We start from the raw sequence: 15,481 nt of genomic DNA on the forward strand, positions 1-15,481 counted from the left end.
GGCGATGCAGGGCCTAATACATTAATATCAAATAGATTAGATTTCTATATAATAGATTTCTATAGGCTAGATGTTAAGATGAATGTGTGCACATTAGATATTTCAACAGCCCACATCAGCAACTATTTCACCTCATATATGACATGACCTTATACATTTTCTAAATCACTGTTTGAAGTCGATTGTGGCAACTCCCGTTTAGTGTTTTTTTTTTCTTTTTTTTCAAAAGGCATATACTTTCTCATGTATCCGAAGTTGTACATTACATGGATATATTGTGGATCACTGAAGCACAGTTTAAATTTGGGGAGGTGTATAGACGGTTTTCACCAGAGTGCAACCCCACAGCACTTCCTTTTTCTCAGCATTCGGCAAACTGCAGAAATATTCACTTGACATCGTTACTTTTGTTTTCGCCGCTCAGCTGTATAGACGGTTTTCACGGAATGGTCAGTCCTGCACTTGAATATTTTTTTTTTATGTCCATAGCAAACACTGCAACAGGAAGTGAGCGGGGGTTCAATTTAGAATGTTTTTGTTGTCAAGTTAAAACCGTCTATACACCTACGTATATGCAGAGCCTCTCCGACCTGTGAACAACCACAGATTTCTGTTTGTGGCTCTCTAGATCAGTGGTTCTCAAATGGGGGTCCGCGGACCCCCAGGGGTCCGTGGCACTTTGCCAGGGGGTCCGCGAAAAGTTTGCAAGTAATTTTTTTTTTTTTTTTTTTATTAAAAAATAAAATGCTACATGTTACTTATTCCTTCTCAAACTACTTCCTACATGGTGCTAGTCTATCAAAATATCTTGGCTGTCATTGATTGTGTTGCATAGTGGTTTTCTGTACTGTTGACAAATTGTGATATTGTAAGTCGCTTTGGACAAAACAAAAGTGTCTGCTAAATGACGTAATGTAAATGTAGCCTAATGTAATAAAAAAAATATATATGCAAAATCTTCATAGTTCAACGAAAATAGTTTATGCTTTAAATCTAAAATGGTTCATGGATTACATTCTAATAAAAAAACTATCAAATTAAAAGTCAAGCACGTTACCGTGGAAACAATTAAGCTTAGCCCAAAATCACAAATCAGAATGAGGGGGTCCCCGGTATATTTTCTATCTTGTAAGGGGTCCTTGGCTGAAAAACATTTGAGAACCTCTGCTCTAGATACACCCATTTAAAATCAATGTGGAGTACTTCACTACCAAAGATTCATTGAGTTTACTGGGATGCCCACTAGATGGTAGTAGCACACTGAACCATTTAATGAGATTCCATGTCTTCCATGCTGTCATTGTCACAATGCATGCATACTGTACACTCCACAAAAATTCACACCACTCAATCACAAACACACACAAAAGATCCCATCTCACAATCGCTGTAATACAGTTTGTGCGAGGCATGCAATATGCTGTAATTCTCTCCATGCGTAATTTGGATATCTGACAATAACACCATCACATCATATACCTGTTAAAATACCTGTCATGCAATTTGGGTTCTTTTGTTGACTGGGAAATAGAAATGTGTTTGCAGCGGGGAAACGGGGCAACAAGAGAAAAGATGGGAGGATTTAGAGTGGACTCAATTAAAACTCGTGAAACAGTGAGAGCTGCGTGCCGAGGACAGAGAGAGATGGAGAGAGCTTGTGGACAGATTGTCTGTGGTGCCAACGACCATCCAGGTTATGGGATAGGTGAAGGTGAAGTATAGCCTATTGCAAGTAGGCTACAATGTCCAACAAGTTTTCTCAATTCATTTTCCATTAACCCCTCTTTGCAATGTGATAAAAGTTTCTCAGTGAATTCTAGTTGATTGCCTCACTGAATTATCTGCTAATATCCAATTTTAGCAGCAGAATTTGATGTCCTGGCGTGGCACGTCCGTGCGTGATGACTATCCAAAAGGAATTTGTCTGCACTGCGATGTGCAGTGCGGAGATTATGGTGCGCTCATTGATAGTATAATAGGGTTACGGGTATTACTGTTCTTATTATCCAATGTTTGTCATAAATTTTCCTCGGAATGGGGCTATAATTTAGAAAACGGAGCGCGTGAGAGCATGAAAAAGACTTGAATTTGTTTTTTCAGACCATAAACTAATTTGGAAAGTGTTTATTTAAGACATAGACCGAGAGAAGTTGGCTCATTTCCCATAGAGTTGAATGCATGTTCCTGGGGAGTGCTACACAAACTGCGCCCCCCACTGGCCATTTGAAAGAATGCAATTTCCGCATAGGCTTCAAAAAGAGGGAGGCTGAATTGGGCACTGGGTGCGCTCAAGTGCAGTGGGGTATTTTTGCACTGAAGTGGCCCACCATCTACTGTGGCCCAGTAGATGGTGGGCCACAGGCTGCAGGGCAGGGTGGATGGAAGGCCACAGGCTGCAGGGCAGAGCAGATGGTGGGCCACAGGCTGCTGGGCAGAGCAGATGGTGGGCCACAGGCTGCAGGGCAGAGCAGATGGTGGGCCACAGGCTGCAGGGCAGGGGGGATGGTGGGCCACAGGCTGCAGGGCAGAGCAGATGGTGGGCCACAGGCTGCAGGGCAGAGCAGATGGTGGGCCACAGGCTGCAGGGCAGAGAAGATGGTGGGCCACAGGGTGCAGGGCAGAGAAGATGGTGGGCCACAGGGTGCAGGGCAGAGCAGATGGTGGGCCACAGGCTGCAGGGCAGAGCAGATGGTGGGCCACAGGCTGCAGGGCAGAGCAGATGGTGGGCCACAGGCTGCAGGGCAGGATGGATGGAAGGCTGCAGGGCAGAGCAGATGGTGGGCCACAGGCTGCAGGGCAGGATGGATGGAAGGCTGCAGGGTAGGGTGGAAGTAGGCCTCAAGCTTGTGGATCAGGCCTCAGAGCAGGTGGTAATGGCCATACAATGCAGATTGAAGTACCTCCAAAAATAGGAAAAATAAGCAACACCTGCTAAGCAGAATGGGTGCTACAAATGGATTTGCAAATCAGTAACACAGTCCTTTGACAGAAAATGTTTAAAAAGTACTCAAATCCAATAAAACTGGTTAGGGTAACGCTTTAGAATACAGCCCGCAAAATAAGCATGTAGTTATAGTATAACTACGGGGTACAAGGAGTGTAGTTATAGTATAACTACGGGGTACAAGGAGTGAATTTAGACTTTAAGGGTAACAAGATCTGTACTTATAGTATAACTACAGGGTACAAGGAGTGTAGTTATAGCATAACTATCATAACTGTATCAAGGATAAGAATTCCCTCGGAAAAATGGTGAAAATGGCATCTAAGGTAGCCGGCATCCATCTGGACAGCCTCGACCATGTCTTTAACAGACAAGTACTTAAGAAGGCTTTGTCCATCCGCTCAGACGCAGCCCACCTTTACTTTGCACTTTACTGATCGCTGTGCACTTTAATGCTACCTTGCACACTTATTGGTCACTGTGTGTCACAAACAAGGTTCTTGACGTTTTACTTAGCCTTTTATTTATTCTTAACTACATGCATGTAACATGTTAACATGTCACTTGTGTTGTTCTTGTCTGTGTGTTTATCTGTATGCCTATCTCTGCTGCAACTCAATTTGCCCTTTGGGACATTAATAAACTTGAACTTGAACTTGAACTTGAACTAACTACGGGACCATAGTTATACTATAAGTACAGATCTTGTTGCCCTCTAGTTACAGTCTAAATTCACTCCTTGTACCCCATAGTTATACTATAACTACAGTGTGGTACCCCGTAGTTATACTATAAGTACAGATCTTGTTACCCTCTAGTTACAGTCTAAATTCACTCCTTGTACCCCATAGTTATACTATAACTACAGTGTGGTACCCCGTAGTTATACTATAAGTACAGATCTTGTTGCCCTCTAGTTAAAGTCCAAATTCACTCCTTGTACCCCGTAGTTATACTATAACTACACTCCTTGTACCCCGTAGTTATACTATAACTACAGATCTTGTTACTCTCTAGTTAAAGTTTAAATTCACTCCTTGTACCCCGTAGTTATACTATAACTACACTCCTTGTACCCCGTAGTTATACTATAACTACATGCTTATTTGCGGGCTGTATTCTAAAGCGTTACCCTGGTTAGTAACAGACAGACACTAACAGAGACATAAGACATGCTGCCATCTTGGAAAGAGGAGGAGTAGGGAGTGTAGCCTACTTGAAGTTGGACGTGGACTAACATCTAATGATGGGCCTGGATGAATGGGCGTTGATGGTGGACCTGGACTAACACTTAATGGTGGTCCTGGATGACTGTACTTGAAGGTGGACCTGGACTAACACTTAATGATGGCCCTGGATGACTGTACTTGGAGGGGGACCTGGACCAACACCTAATGATGGTCCTGGATAACTGTACTTGATGGTGTACCTGGTCTAACATATAATGATGGTCCTGGATGACTGTACTTGAAGGTGAACCTGGACTAACACTCAATGGTGGCCCTGGATGAATGTGACTTGATGGTGGACCTGGACAAACATCTAACGATGGTCCTGGATGACTGTACTTGAAGGTGGACCTGGTTAACATTCAAATGGTGGCCCTGGCTGACTGTAATTGAAGGTGGACCTGGACTAACACTTAATGGTGGCCCTGGAAGAATGTGACTTGATGGTGGACCTGGACTAACATCTAATGATGGTCCTGGATGACTGTACTTGAAGTTAGACCTCGACTAACACTCAATGGTGGCCCTGGATGACTGTACTTGAAGGTGGACCTGGACTAACATCTAATGATGGCCCTGGATGAATGTGACTTGATGGTGGACCTGGACTAACATCTAATGATGGTCCTGGATGAGTGTACTTGAAGGTGGACCTGGACTAACACTCAATGGTGGCCCTGGATGAATGTTACTTGATGGTGGACCAGGAGGACTAACACCAAGAGCTAGCCTTGCTGACTGACATAAGCTAATTAGAAGTTAACAAACATCACTACTCAATAAACCGCATGAACTGTATGTGACAATGTCATGTATACAGACACATGCTTGGCTCCAATACATATTTTATTGAATAAGTTAACTGTTATGAGAACCAAAAACCAAACTGTTTGAGCAGCAAGCTGCGTTTGAGCTTGCTTAGCTTAGCTTTTGCAGGAAGAGCTAATGTTACCACAAGCCATATCTAGTAAGTAATGTATATTTTCACTCTTAGCCACAACATAAATTGCGCCAAAAGTCCTATCTAGTTTTAACACAGCCTCTTTCCCATTAAATATAACCCACCCTAGATTAAATAAAAAAATAATGAATTAATAATTCCCCCACAAAAATACAGTTTGTAAAATTGAAGCAAATCTCACCTTTTGAGCATGAGGCATTAGCATTCACCATTAGCCACGAGCTAACTGCTACAAGTCCCATCGAGTAACCTGCTCTATTTACACACATATATTTCTTTCCCCTTATAGAACCCAGCAAGTTTAAATATACATGATTCCCCATAAAATAGTTTGCAAAATTGAAACAAATCTTACCTTTTCAGCATCAGGACAGCCACATGCTAAATTCAATAAAATGTTTCTTTGAAAGGGGCGGTGCTGTTGTTTGAAATGGACGGTTCCTCCATGCTGCAAGTCCCATGTAGATGACATCACAATCAAAGTGCTGCTGCTGATTGGTTAGTTGTAATGTAAGTCCTGGACAAACAAGTTTCATCATGTTCCAGGAACAACTGTTACTTGGTGAAATCAGATCGTGCATAGGAGAATGCCATCTGTGTCTCCCCGCATTTTGAGCGGGCATGCCTGGTTTGGCATGTGGCACGCCTACCCCATGCATGTCCAGTACAATTATAAGAGCCATACAAATACGCTTGTGCATGCCCCCAATTTGCATTACACTGGTGTTAATGCTGCATTCGTTTATGGTAGGAGCTGGCAAGTGGCAAGTGAGAAACGCGTCATCTCCGACCTAGGTGCGTTCGAGCTTCAGGCTTCATCTCGCAAAACCATGGATGCTAATAGCTGTTAGCTGTCTAAGCTAACAGCTAATAACAACATTAACATTTAGTTAGTTAGTTAGTAGACGGACAAGCCCGTCTTTTATTGTCACATGATCACACATCAACACATGCATGCGGCCACAAACACACTCATGCTGACGGTGGCCGGTGAAATTTGTCCTCTGCATTTGACCCATCCTGACTTGTCCTTTCCTCCGGGGGGCAGGCCAGGAGCAGTGGTCGCTTTTTTCTTTCCAGCGCCCGGGGACCAACTTCGAATGTTGTCGTCACTGGTCGGATGACGATCTTCTGCATGTTTTTAGTGGGGGGGTTATGTACGGAGGAACCCCCTGGGGAGCACGGGGAGAACATGCAAACTCCACACAGAAAGGCCCTTTCGACGAGATAACCCACCTGGGCAGTAGGCACTGAAGATATGGGGGGGACACAACTCCAGCGCCCACAGCGTCCTAGGCGAGAATCGTACTCAGGACCTTCTAGCTGTGAGGCGACAGCGCTACCGACTGCGCAAGCTACTAGCCGGCCCAGAGAAGGAGCTGACTACTAGACGGCGCCAGACGACCTGCGCCGTAGCCAGGTAATTCGGCTAAGTTCAACAGTCAACAGCCTGTAACCTTTGTCAAGTCATGCTACAGTAGGCAATGGTGATAAAATGCCCCTAGACACGAGTTTAATTGATAAGCTGGAAATTGACGATGTACTGTAACACTACTCTAGTATACAGTAAAGGCAGGACCGTCGATGTCTGTGCTTCACGTATCTCGAGAACCGTTGGTAGGAACGACTTCAACGACCGTTGCTGGGAACCCAACAGAGTGCAGTACCATATTTCGTGCAATTCGACATAGCGCCACCTACTAGTAACACAAAAGTGGTTTATCTCGAGAGCCGTTTGTCCGATCGACTTCAAACTTGGCGAGTGCGCTCCTGGGGACACGACAGATTGCAGTGTAGTGATGGGAATTACGGCTCTTTGAAGGGAGCCGGATCTTATGGCTCCGTTCCTTTCTGAGAGCCGTTCAAAATAGCGGCTCCTCGTTCCTTTTTTTTTGGGGGGGGGGGGACAATGCAGCAGCATTAGATTACTCATACAGTAGTTCCAGACCTAATGTCAATGATCTGCATTGTAAACATGACACAAGTTGACACCATGTCCATCTGCTTAGTCAGTGAATTTACTTCTTCTATGAAATGTGTTGTGTAAATAAAGTTGGCTTTCCTTGAATCCAATTCATGCAACACTTCGCTGCCCAGAAATTCAGCAGATGCACTCGGCGGCGTAGCCCGTTTTGATATTAAGCTGAGTCCGCCCACCATGCGCCCGTAGCAATTAACGAGTGCACCTATCCTCCCTGCTCAGCGGACTAGCAGAGGGAGGGAGGGAGGTCTACCCTGTTTGTGTGGTGGGGAGCGGCAGGCAGTAAAATTTGGGCACAACATTAAAACGAACGGCTCTCAAGTAGGACTCGGTTCCCTTCGTTCATAGCAAAGAGCCGTTCAATAGATGTAGAGCAGGTGCGCTTCCTCAGATTGCCTCCTTGGCTGTGGGTGCTCAGCTACTGGAATTAGTATAAAAAAAAATCACTACAAGAGTGAAGGTAGCAGCACTCCAAAAATTAAGATGCAAGACTTAGATTTCCATTTTATTTTTTTATTGAGGGCTAACGCGTTTCGGCATGTGCCTTCATCAGAGCATCAAGCCGTTCAATAGACTCGGATCGTTCGCGAACGTCACATCACTATTGCAGTGCCAAATTTTGTGCAATCAGAACATGGCTTTCATCTATCTCCCGAAGCATTGGTCCGATCGACTTTGAACTTGGCAGGTGCTCTGCTGGAGACAAGAGAAAGTGAAAAAAAGATCTTGTGCGCTACGCAAGCTCGATTCCTAGGCTCGGCCGCTGCGGGGCCTTGCTAGCTCAGCCACTGCGCGGCCTTGCCTGCCCTGCGGGCTTGCATACGCAGCTTTGCCGCTGCATGGCCTTGCCCGCAACTCGGCGGCTGCGTGGCCTCGCCTGCTCTGTTGGCATGCACAATTCCTCAACTTCGCCTCACTGATGACTTCACATTTCACAATTGCTCGAGTCACCATCACTGATCACATCATGGAGTGCTCGAGTGACATCACTCAGCACATACTGTAATTGCTCAACTTCGGCCTCGCTCGCAGCTCGGCTGCTGCGTGGCCTCGCCTGCTCTATTGCCATGCGCTGCGCACAATTGCGCAACTTCGCATCACTGATGACATCACTCACTGATGACATCACAATTGCTTGCAGTGTAGGAAAAAAAAAAAAAAATTTAACAGCCAGAATGATTACGTATTTCATGTTTTTCGTGACACTCAGTATGACTCAGCATATTTCAACTAGAAGTGATGTGTGTGACCTTCAAATAGGCCGTGTGCTGCGTAGGGGATAGTGGTCAGGGTGGACGAGCGAACAAAACCCTCATCTTTCACACTGGAGAGCCGTGTTCGATCCCGGTGTGTCCAAGGTCTACATTTGAACTATAATTCACATTTAAACCATCAATAGCCACCATTCAAACCCTAACTTTTATTTTGTATTTTTTAGGTCATGTGCCTTTGCGCGTTTGCAGAGCACCAGGTATAGGGCCTCCTCTCTCTGGATAGTAAGCTGACGTACAGTAGGAGGGAAGAACCTATGTGAAAAGCTATATAACCCAGTGCCAATGCATTCTGTGCTGGGAGAGCTGCCTTATCCACATGCACACACACAGGGATGGGGGTCTCCTCAACTCTTTGTATTGGGCTGACGGTGTCTCTGGCTTTGCTTTTGCTGCACTCAGCTCTTCCCTTGAATGAGTCTGGGGACAGCCTGAAACAAGGGACTGGGCTCATAGAGGCTCTGACTGGTGCTGGGGTCGGGCCTGGCGCTGCATCTGTGACAGGGGCTCCTCATGCTGTCAAATGTAAGCTCCAGGGCAGCCCGCGTCTACCTGCATTCTCAATGGATGGCGACTTTGTTATCGGGGGTGTTTTCTCTCTACACCACTACATGCACACAGTGAAGCATCACTACACCAGCATGCCTCAGCCCCTGAGGTGTACAGGGAGGTTAGTACGCTGGAGAATAAGTGGGGCATAAGAGGAAAATGAGACTGTGCTGGAATAGAAATGTTTTATTATCCAATATGCTTGTGTGTATTCTGAACTCTTTATGAAACAGTAGTTTTTAATCGAACAATCACAATGAGTGTGTCATCAAGAATTGAATGTCTATTATTAACTTGTGGTTCATTGTCTGTGTGCAGCATCGACTCCCGTGAACTGCGTTTCTCACGTGCAATGATCTTTGCCATTGAGGAGATCAACAACAGCATTGAGCTGCTGCCTGGCATCAGGCTCGGTTACCAAATGCACGACTCGTGCGCCGCAGTTCCTATGGCAGTGCAAGCGGCATTCCAGCTGACAAATGACCAGCAGCCGGTGTTTGACACCGGCGAAAAGTGCTCGCAGTCGGGTATGGTAACGGCTATTGTTGGCGAGTCCGGATCCACGCCATCCATCAGCATGTCGCGCATCATTGGGCCCTTTAACATACCACAAGTAAATTTCCCCAATTGCTGACCAACATAGACCAACATTTGCATAATTAACACACTGCTGTTTTTCTCCCACCCTGACCATGATTGTTCTGTTAAATAACTGCACTAGGCCTACTGTTTTCCTAGGTGAGCCACTTTGCCACGTGTGCATGCTTGTCCGACAAGCAGCAGTACCCGACCTTCTTCAGGACAATCCCTAGTGACCAGTTCCAGGCTGATGCTCTGGCCAAGCTTGTGAAACACTTTGGCTGGACCTGGATCGGTGCTGTCCGGTCCGACTCGGACTATGGGAATAACGGCATGGCGTCGTTTCTGCACGCAGCACACAAAGAGGGCATCTGCGTGGAGTACTCGGTATCTTTTTATCGAACGCACCCACACAGCAGGATTCGACAAGTGGCTGATGTTATCCGCAGGTTTATAGGATACTACCACATTGATTCTGGTTGTTGCCGAAAACCACAATATTAAAACATTTTAAATATTCCTATTTAATTCCTATGTGAGTCTGTCTAAGCCCTTATGTTATGTTTTGTATCCTCCTGACATAATAAACAAAACAGTCAAACATAAGTCAATGCAAATCTATTTTGAAGGTCTAGTTGCATTCCGTTATTATATTTCAGGTTTATGTTGATATTAATTATAAATATTATTCTGTCTCTTTCCAGGTCCACAGCCATGGTTGTTGTGGCATTTTCATCCTCTGGAGACATGAGGATCCTGCTGGAGGAGTTGGTGCAGCAGCCCTCTCCACCACGCCAGTGGATAGGCAGTGAGGCCTGGCTAACCGACCCAGACATGCTGAGATTCAGCTTTTGTGCCGGGGCCATTGGATTTGGCATTCAGCAATCTGTCATCCCAGGTCTGAGAGACTTCCTGCTGGATATCACTCCAGCTGAGGTGGCTGGCTCCCAGCTGCTTACTGAGTTCTGGGAGGGTGCTTTCAACTGCCGGCTAGGAAAAGGTCATACTAGTTGTATTAGTTTTTAACATGCTATTATTACAGTGCTATCACAGTGCTGCTTTGTGGTTGTGAGATTGGTTATTTAATACATTTGTGTCCTTTTATCCACACATCTGGGTTGACTGTTGTGATAGTGTATATTGTAACTGTATTAGCCACTTCAAGACCAACCCTTTGCTCATTATTCAATTCCTCCTTGAAGCTGTATGTTAATTGAGAGGAAAATGTCTCAATAATGAAGTAGTTCATAAGCTTGATGCTAAGGTGAGGTGAGGTGTGTGTTACCAATAAATGATAACACTACACTACAAATTGTTGCAATGTTTGGATATAAAAAAAGATTTCATGACATTCTTAGCAATGTCAAGCCTAGTCTCTCTCTGCTTGTAGGTGCTGACACAGGGGAGAGGGTGTGTGATGGAACTGAAGATATGCATAAGCTCCAGAGCCCGTTCACTGACACATCCCAGCTCCGAATTGATAACATGGTGTACAAGGCTGTTTATGCTATAGCACATGCCATCCACCATTTAGTGTGTCAGGAGACAAACTCTACAACCCAATGTGACAGATTCAGCAGGATAGAGCCCAGACAGGTCAATCAACCGGAATAAATGAAGAGCTTATTAACTGTACAATTTAAAAGCAGTATTTAAATCACCTTTGATTACATAGAATGTTTTTATTTATTCATTTATTTATGTATTTATGTATTTATTTATGTATGTATGTATGTATGTATGTATGTATGTATGTATGTATGTATGTATGTATGTATGTATGTATGTATTTATTTATTTATTACATTACTCACCTTCTCTGCTACTCACTCTCCCCCCCTCCTTCCCCACCCACTGTCTCTCCTTCCACTCTACCCATGCAGGTTCTGGGTCAGCTGAAAATAGTTAATTTCACTCGTAATGGTTACCCAGTCTCTTTTGATGCCAACGGGGATCCAGTGGCTACATATGAGCTGGTTAATTGGCAGAGAAGAGAGAGCGGCAGCCTTGAGTTTGTGACAGTAGGGTACTATGATGCCTCTCTGCCAGCTGGACAAGAGTTCCGTATGAACCGGAACCTCACCTGGGCAGAGGGTGGCACACAGGTAAGGAGCGTGAGGGCAATCATTTAAAGAAATATTCTGCTTAGTTTGGGTTATTTGGCAGTTCACGCATACCACGAAGGCGCGGCCGACCCAGGTTCGAATCTGACCTGCGGTCCTTTGCCGCATGTCATCCCCTCTCTCCACCTTTCCTGTCTGCCTACTGTCCTATATAAAAATAAATAATGGCAAAATGCCCCAAAAATATATATATATATATATTTTTTTATATATTATATTATTTTCTAAAGCAATGTCCAAAATTTCAGTTGTTTGGTATGGCAGTCGGCTGGCCGCCGAAAGGCCTTCGGCTGGCAGTACCAACGATTGCTGCCACTTTCTGTAATATAATATTTCAGGCCTCATTAAAAGCATCTGAATGCTACAAACGAATCCCAGCTGCATAGGATCTTGGGGAGTAGTTAATATTCTGGTTTTCATGGCGGTCATGTGCCAAATAACCCCCATGTTAAAACTAAACTCAACACTTCTGACATTTGATTATTTTGTGATATTCTAAGAACAGTATCATGGCTATATCTACCTTTGTATGTGCCAGGTGCCTGTGTCAGTGTGTAGTGAGAGTTGTCCCACAGGAACCCGCAAAGTGCTGCAGAGAGGAAGACCTGTCTGCTGCTACGACTGTATACCATGTCCGGAGGGAGAGATTAGCAATATTACAGGTAATATACTGTATAATTGATCGATCTCGATCTATCTATCTATCTATCTATCTATCTACAGTATATATCTATATATCTATCATCTATATATCTGTCTGTCTGTCTATCCATCCCCACACAAATGTCTATAAGATAAGAACTTAGACTGATTACAACGCTTTGATTCATACCCTCAGATTCTCCAGACTGTTTCCCATGCCACGAGGAGTTCTGGCCCAATGCAGAGAGAAACATATGCTTCCCCAAGCCTGTAGAGTTTCTCTCCTTCCACGAGCTCCTAGGAATCATCTTGACTACATTCTCAGTTGGTGGTGCCTGCCTGACCATTGTCACAGCGACTGTGTTCCTCCATCACAGGGCATCTGCAATTGTCAGGGCCAACAACTCTGAGCTGAGTTTCCTGCTGCTCTTCGCCCTCACTCTGTGTTTCCTATCTCCCTTAACTTTCATTGGCCGGCCCTCTGAGTGGTCGTGCATGCTGCGACACACAGCATTTGGGATCGCCTTTGTCCTCTGCATCTCCTGTCTTCTGGGGAAAACTATAGTGGTCTTAATGGCCTTCAAAGCTACACTTCCTGGGAGTAATGCTATGAAATGGTTTGGCCCTGCACAACAAAGAATGACCGTATTTTCTTTTACAATTATTCAAGCTTTGATATGCACTCTTTGGTTGGTTCTCAATCCCCCGTTCCCCATTAAAAACCTAACCACATACAAGGAGAGAATCATTCTAGAATGTGCATTAGGCTCAGCTATAGGGTTCTGGGCAGTGCTTGGCTATATAGGACTCCTGGCTGTCTTTTGCTTTGTGTTAGCTGTCCTAGCCCGGAAACTACCTGATAATTTTAATGAGGCCAAACTCATCACCTTCAGCATGTTGATATTCTGTGCAGTCTGGATCACGTTTATCCCTGCTTATGTCAGCTCCCCTGGAAAGTTCACTGTAGCTGTGGAGATATTTGCCATTCTGGCCTCCAGTTTTGGACTAATCTTGTGTATATTTGCTCCAAAGTGCTTTATCATATTGTTTAGGCCAGAGAAGAACACAAAGAAACATATGATGAGTAAAAATGAGGTTTGTAACTAAGATTGGAACAGAACCCATGCTGTGCAATAGTAATCTAGTAACACGGCCGCTGGAGTGCAGTCCAGCACTTCCCCTCCTGTCTGTGGCAGGGGAGCTATCCGAGGTGCTGAACAGGCCCAGAGGTACCGGCCCATAGGTACTAGGCGTTCTTCCCCCTATAGTAAGAGGTTCGCGCTAGCGGAAGGAGAGAGCCTATAGGAGAGCGGTGATAATCTACCTTATTTCCATTGTGATTCCCTGCACCTGTTTGGCAGCCTATAACTGTTTGTGCTTTCAGACCTCGCTGCTGAGCTTGACTCACCTCCACGCAACTCAAGCTCCTGACCTCTTCATGTTTTGGACTCCTGCCTCTGTGTGAGGTTTCCTGAGTTGTGCTGCTTTAAAGAGACTGTGTATTTTGTTGATCTTGTCGGCCGTCCGATCCAGGATAGTTCTAGTTTTCCTGCCTTGTTTCGGCAGTTTATTTTGTATATTTTAAAAGACTAAACCTTCCTCCTGTCTGTCGTCTCTGCATCTGGGTCCAAAACCACAGCGTTACATAGTCAATACAATTTTTTATGGTATTTTAAAGTCAACTAGTGAAATTGAAAACAGTTTTTGAAAACCTTTGCATAGAAAGGAGCCAGTTGAGGTGGTTCGGACATCTGGTAAGGATGCCACCTGGTCACCTCCCTAGGGAGGTGTTCCAGGCACGTCCAGTTTGGAGGAGACCACGGGTCAAACCGAGGGCTAGGTGGATAGATTATATCTCCACGCTGGCCTGGGAAAGGGAGGTTTGGGGTCCCCTGCTGGAACTGCTACCTCCACAACCCGATCCCGGCTAAGCGGTTGAAAATTGATGGATGGATAATTTATAACAAGGTTAAGATGATTAAGATTAGGGAATCTTTATCTTGAGTGTGTACTGTATACTGTAGCTATTATCTAGATTGTATTTTGTATTTTGAGGAACTTACATATGCTATATGATGTACTGTACAGTATATCTTATATTGTCTGCACTGTGTGTGTGTGTGTGTGTGTGTGTGTGTGTGTGTGTGTGTGTGCGTGTGCGTGTGCGTGTGCGTGTGTGTGTGTGTGTGTGTGTGTGTGTACGTACGTACACACGTACATGTGTGTGTTATTCTTGATTCAGGCATTAAAAGAGACTACTGGACACCAGAGTTGTTTTTGTCATATATAGTTCAAAACAATAAATACAATAATGTACTGTCCCAAAGAAACTTCGATTTGAGAATGAATTTGTGAATGAAGAAACTGTAGTAATGTCTCAATGGCTGACATTCCCATTCAAGTGTATGATAGAACATTTGTTCTTCAATAAAATTAAGAAGAAGTAGAAGAAGAAGAACAAGAGCAAGAAGAAAGGAATTGGTTTTGCAAGAGCTACAGTTTACCAGTCTATGTGAGAAATGAACCTCAACATACTGTATTAATGATTTGGATTAATGTAATGACAGCAACCACAGTTAATTATAATAGTAATAGAGTACCGCAGGGATGACATATTTTTGTAGACGGAAGTCCCGGATTTCCTGGATCTTATGGAAAAAAGTCAATGGAGTTTTAGAATGGGGATTTCACTTAAATGCATACAATAAGGTCTGTGGTTAAAAGTTTATGGGAGTGGTCATTTGGGTTCAGCAGGATAATCTTCACGAACGTGAATCACTTTTATGCCTTTTTGAAGAGCTACTCTGCTCTGCCCCGGATGTGCTTCCAACTCGCCCTGTTGAGAAGCACATCCGGGGCAGAGCAGAGATAAACCCAGTACCTCAATAAACCTAGCATGCTAAAAACACATCTGATACTCAGGCCCGGTTCTACGGGGGTGCAAAAGCATGCATTGCACCCTTATTTTAATTGTCTGCATGCTCAGTTGAAAAGTAAAAAAAAAAAAAAAAAAAAAAAAAAAATTTTTTTTTTTTTTTTAATAAATGCTACAGCTGCACACTTACTGTTTAAACTTGAATTATCGTTGTTGTTTTTCTTTGTTCTTTGATGTGATTTTATGGCTTTTTGGCACCTATATGTAACCTTTTAAGGTTGAGATAATTGTATTATCATTATATGGTCCAAATATTTCAGTAAAGCA

General features: G+C 44.2%; 1 protein-coding gene across 1 annotated transcript; it reads left to right on the top strand.

Moving 5' to 3' along the window:
- Positions 1–8,910: 8,910 nt before the first annotated feature.
- On the top strand, positions 8,911–13,386 carry LOC310776459 (extracellular calcium-sensing receptor-like; the record flags this gene model as incomplete). Its single annotated transcript, XM_083636649.1, has 8 exons — positions 8,911–9,056; positions 9,254–9,548; positions 9,674–9,963; positions 10,219–10,514; positions 10,905–11,110; positions 11,398–11,619; positions 12,176–12,299; positions 12,476–13,386. The coding sequence occupies exons 1-8, from the start codon at positions 8,950–8,952 to the stop codon at positions 13,384–13,386; spliced, it is 2,451 nt and encodes an 816-aa protein (XP_083492775.1). The 5' UTR covers positions 8,911–8,949.
- Positions 13,387–15,481: the final 2,095 nt, after the last annotated feature.

This window comes from Poromitra crassiceps (assembly GCF_964638095.1).
Source record: "Poromitra crassiceps genome assembly, chromosome: 5".
Taxonomy (NCBI): Eukaryota; Metazoa; Chordata; class Actinopteri; order Beryciformes; family Melamphaidae; genus Poromitra; species Poromitra crassiceps.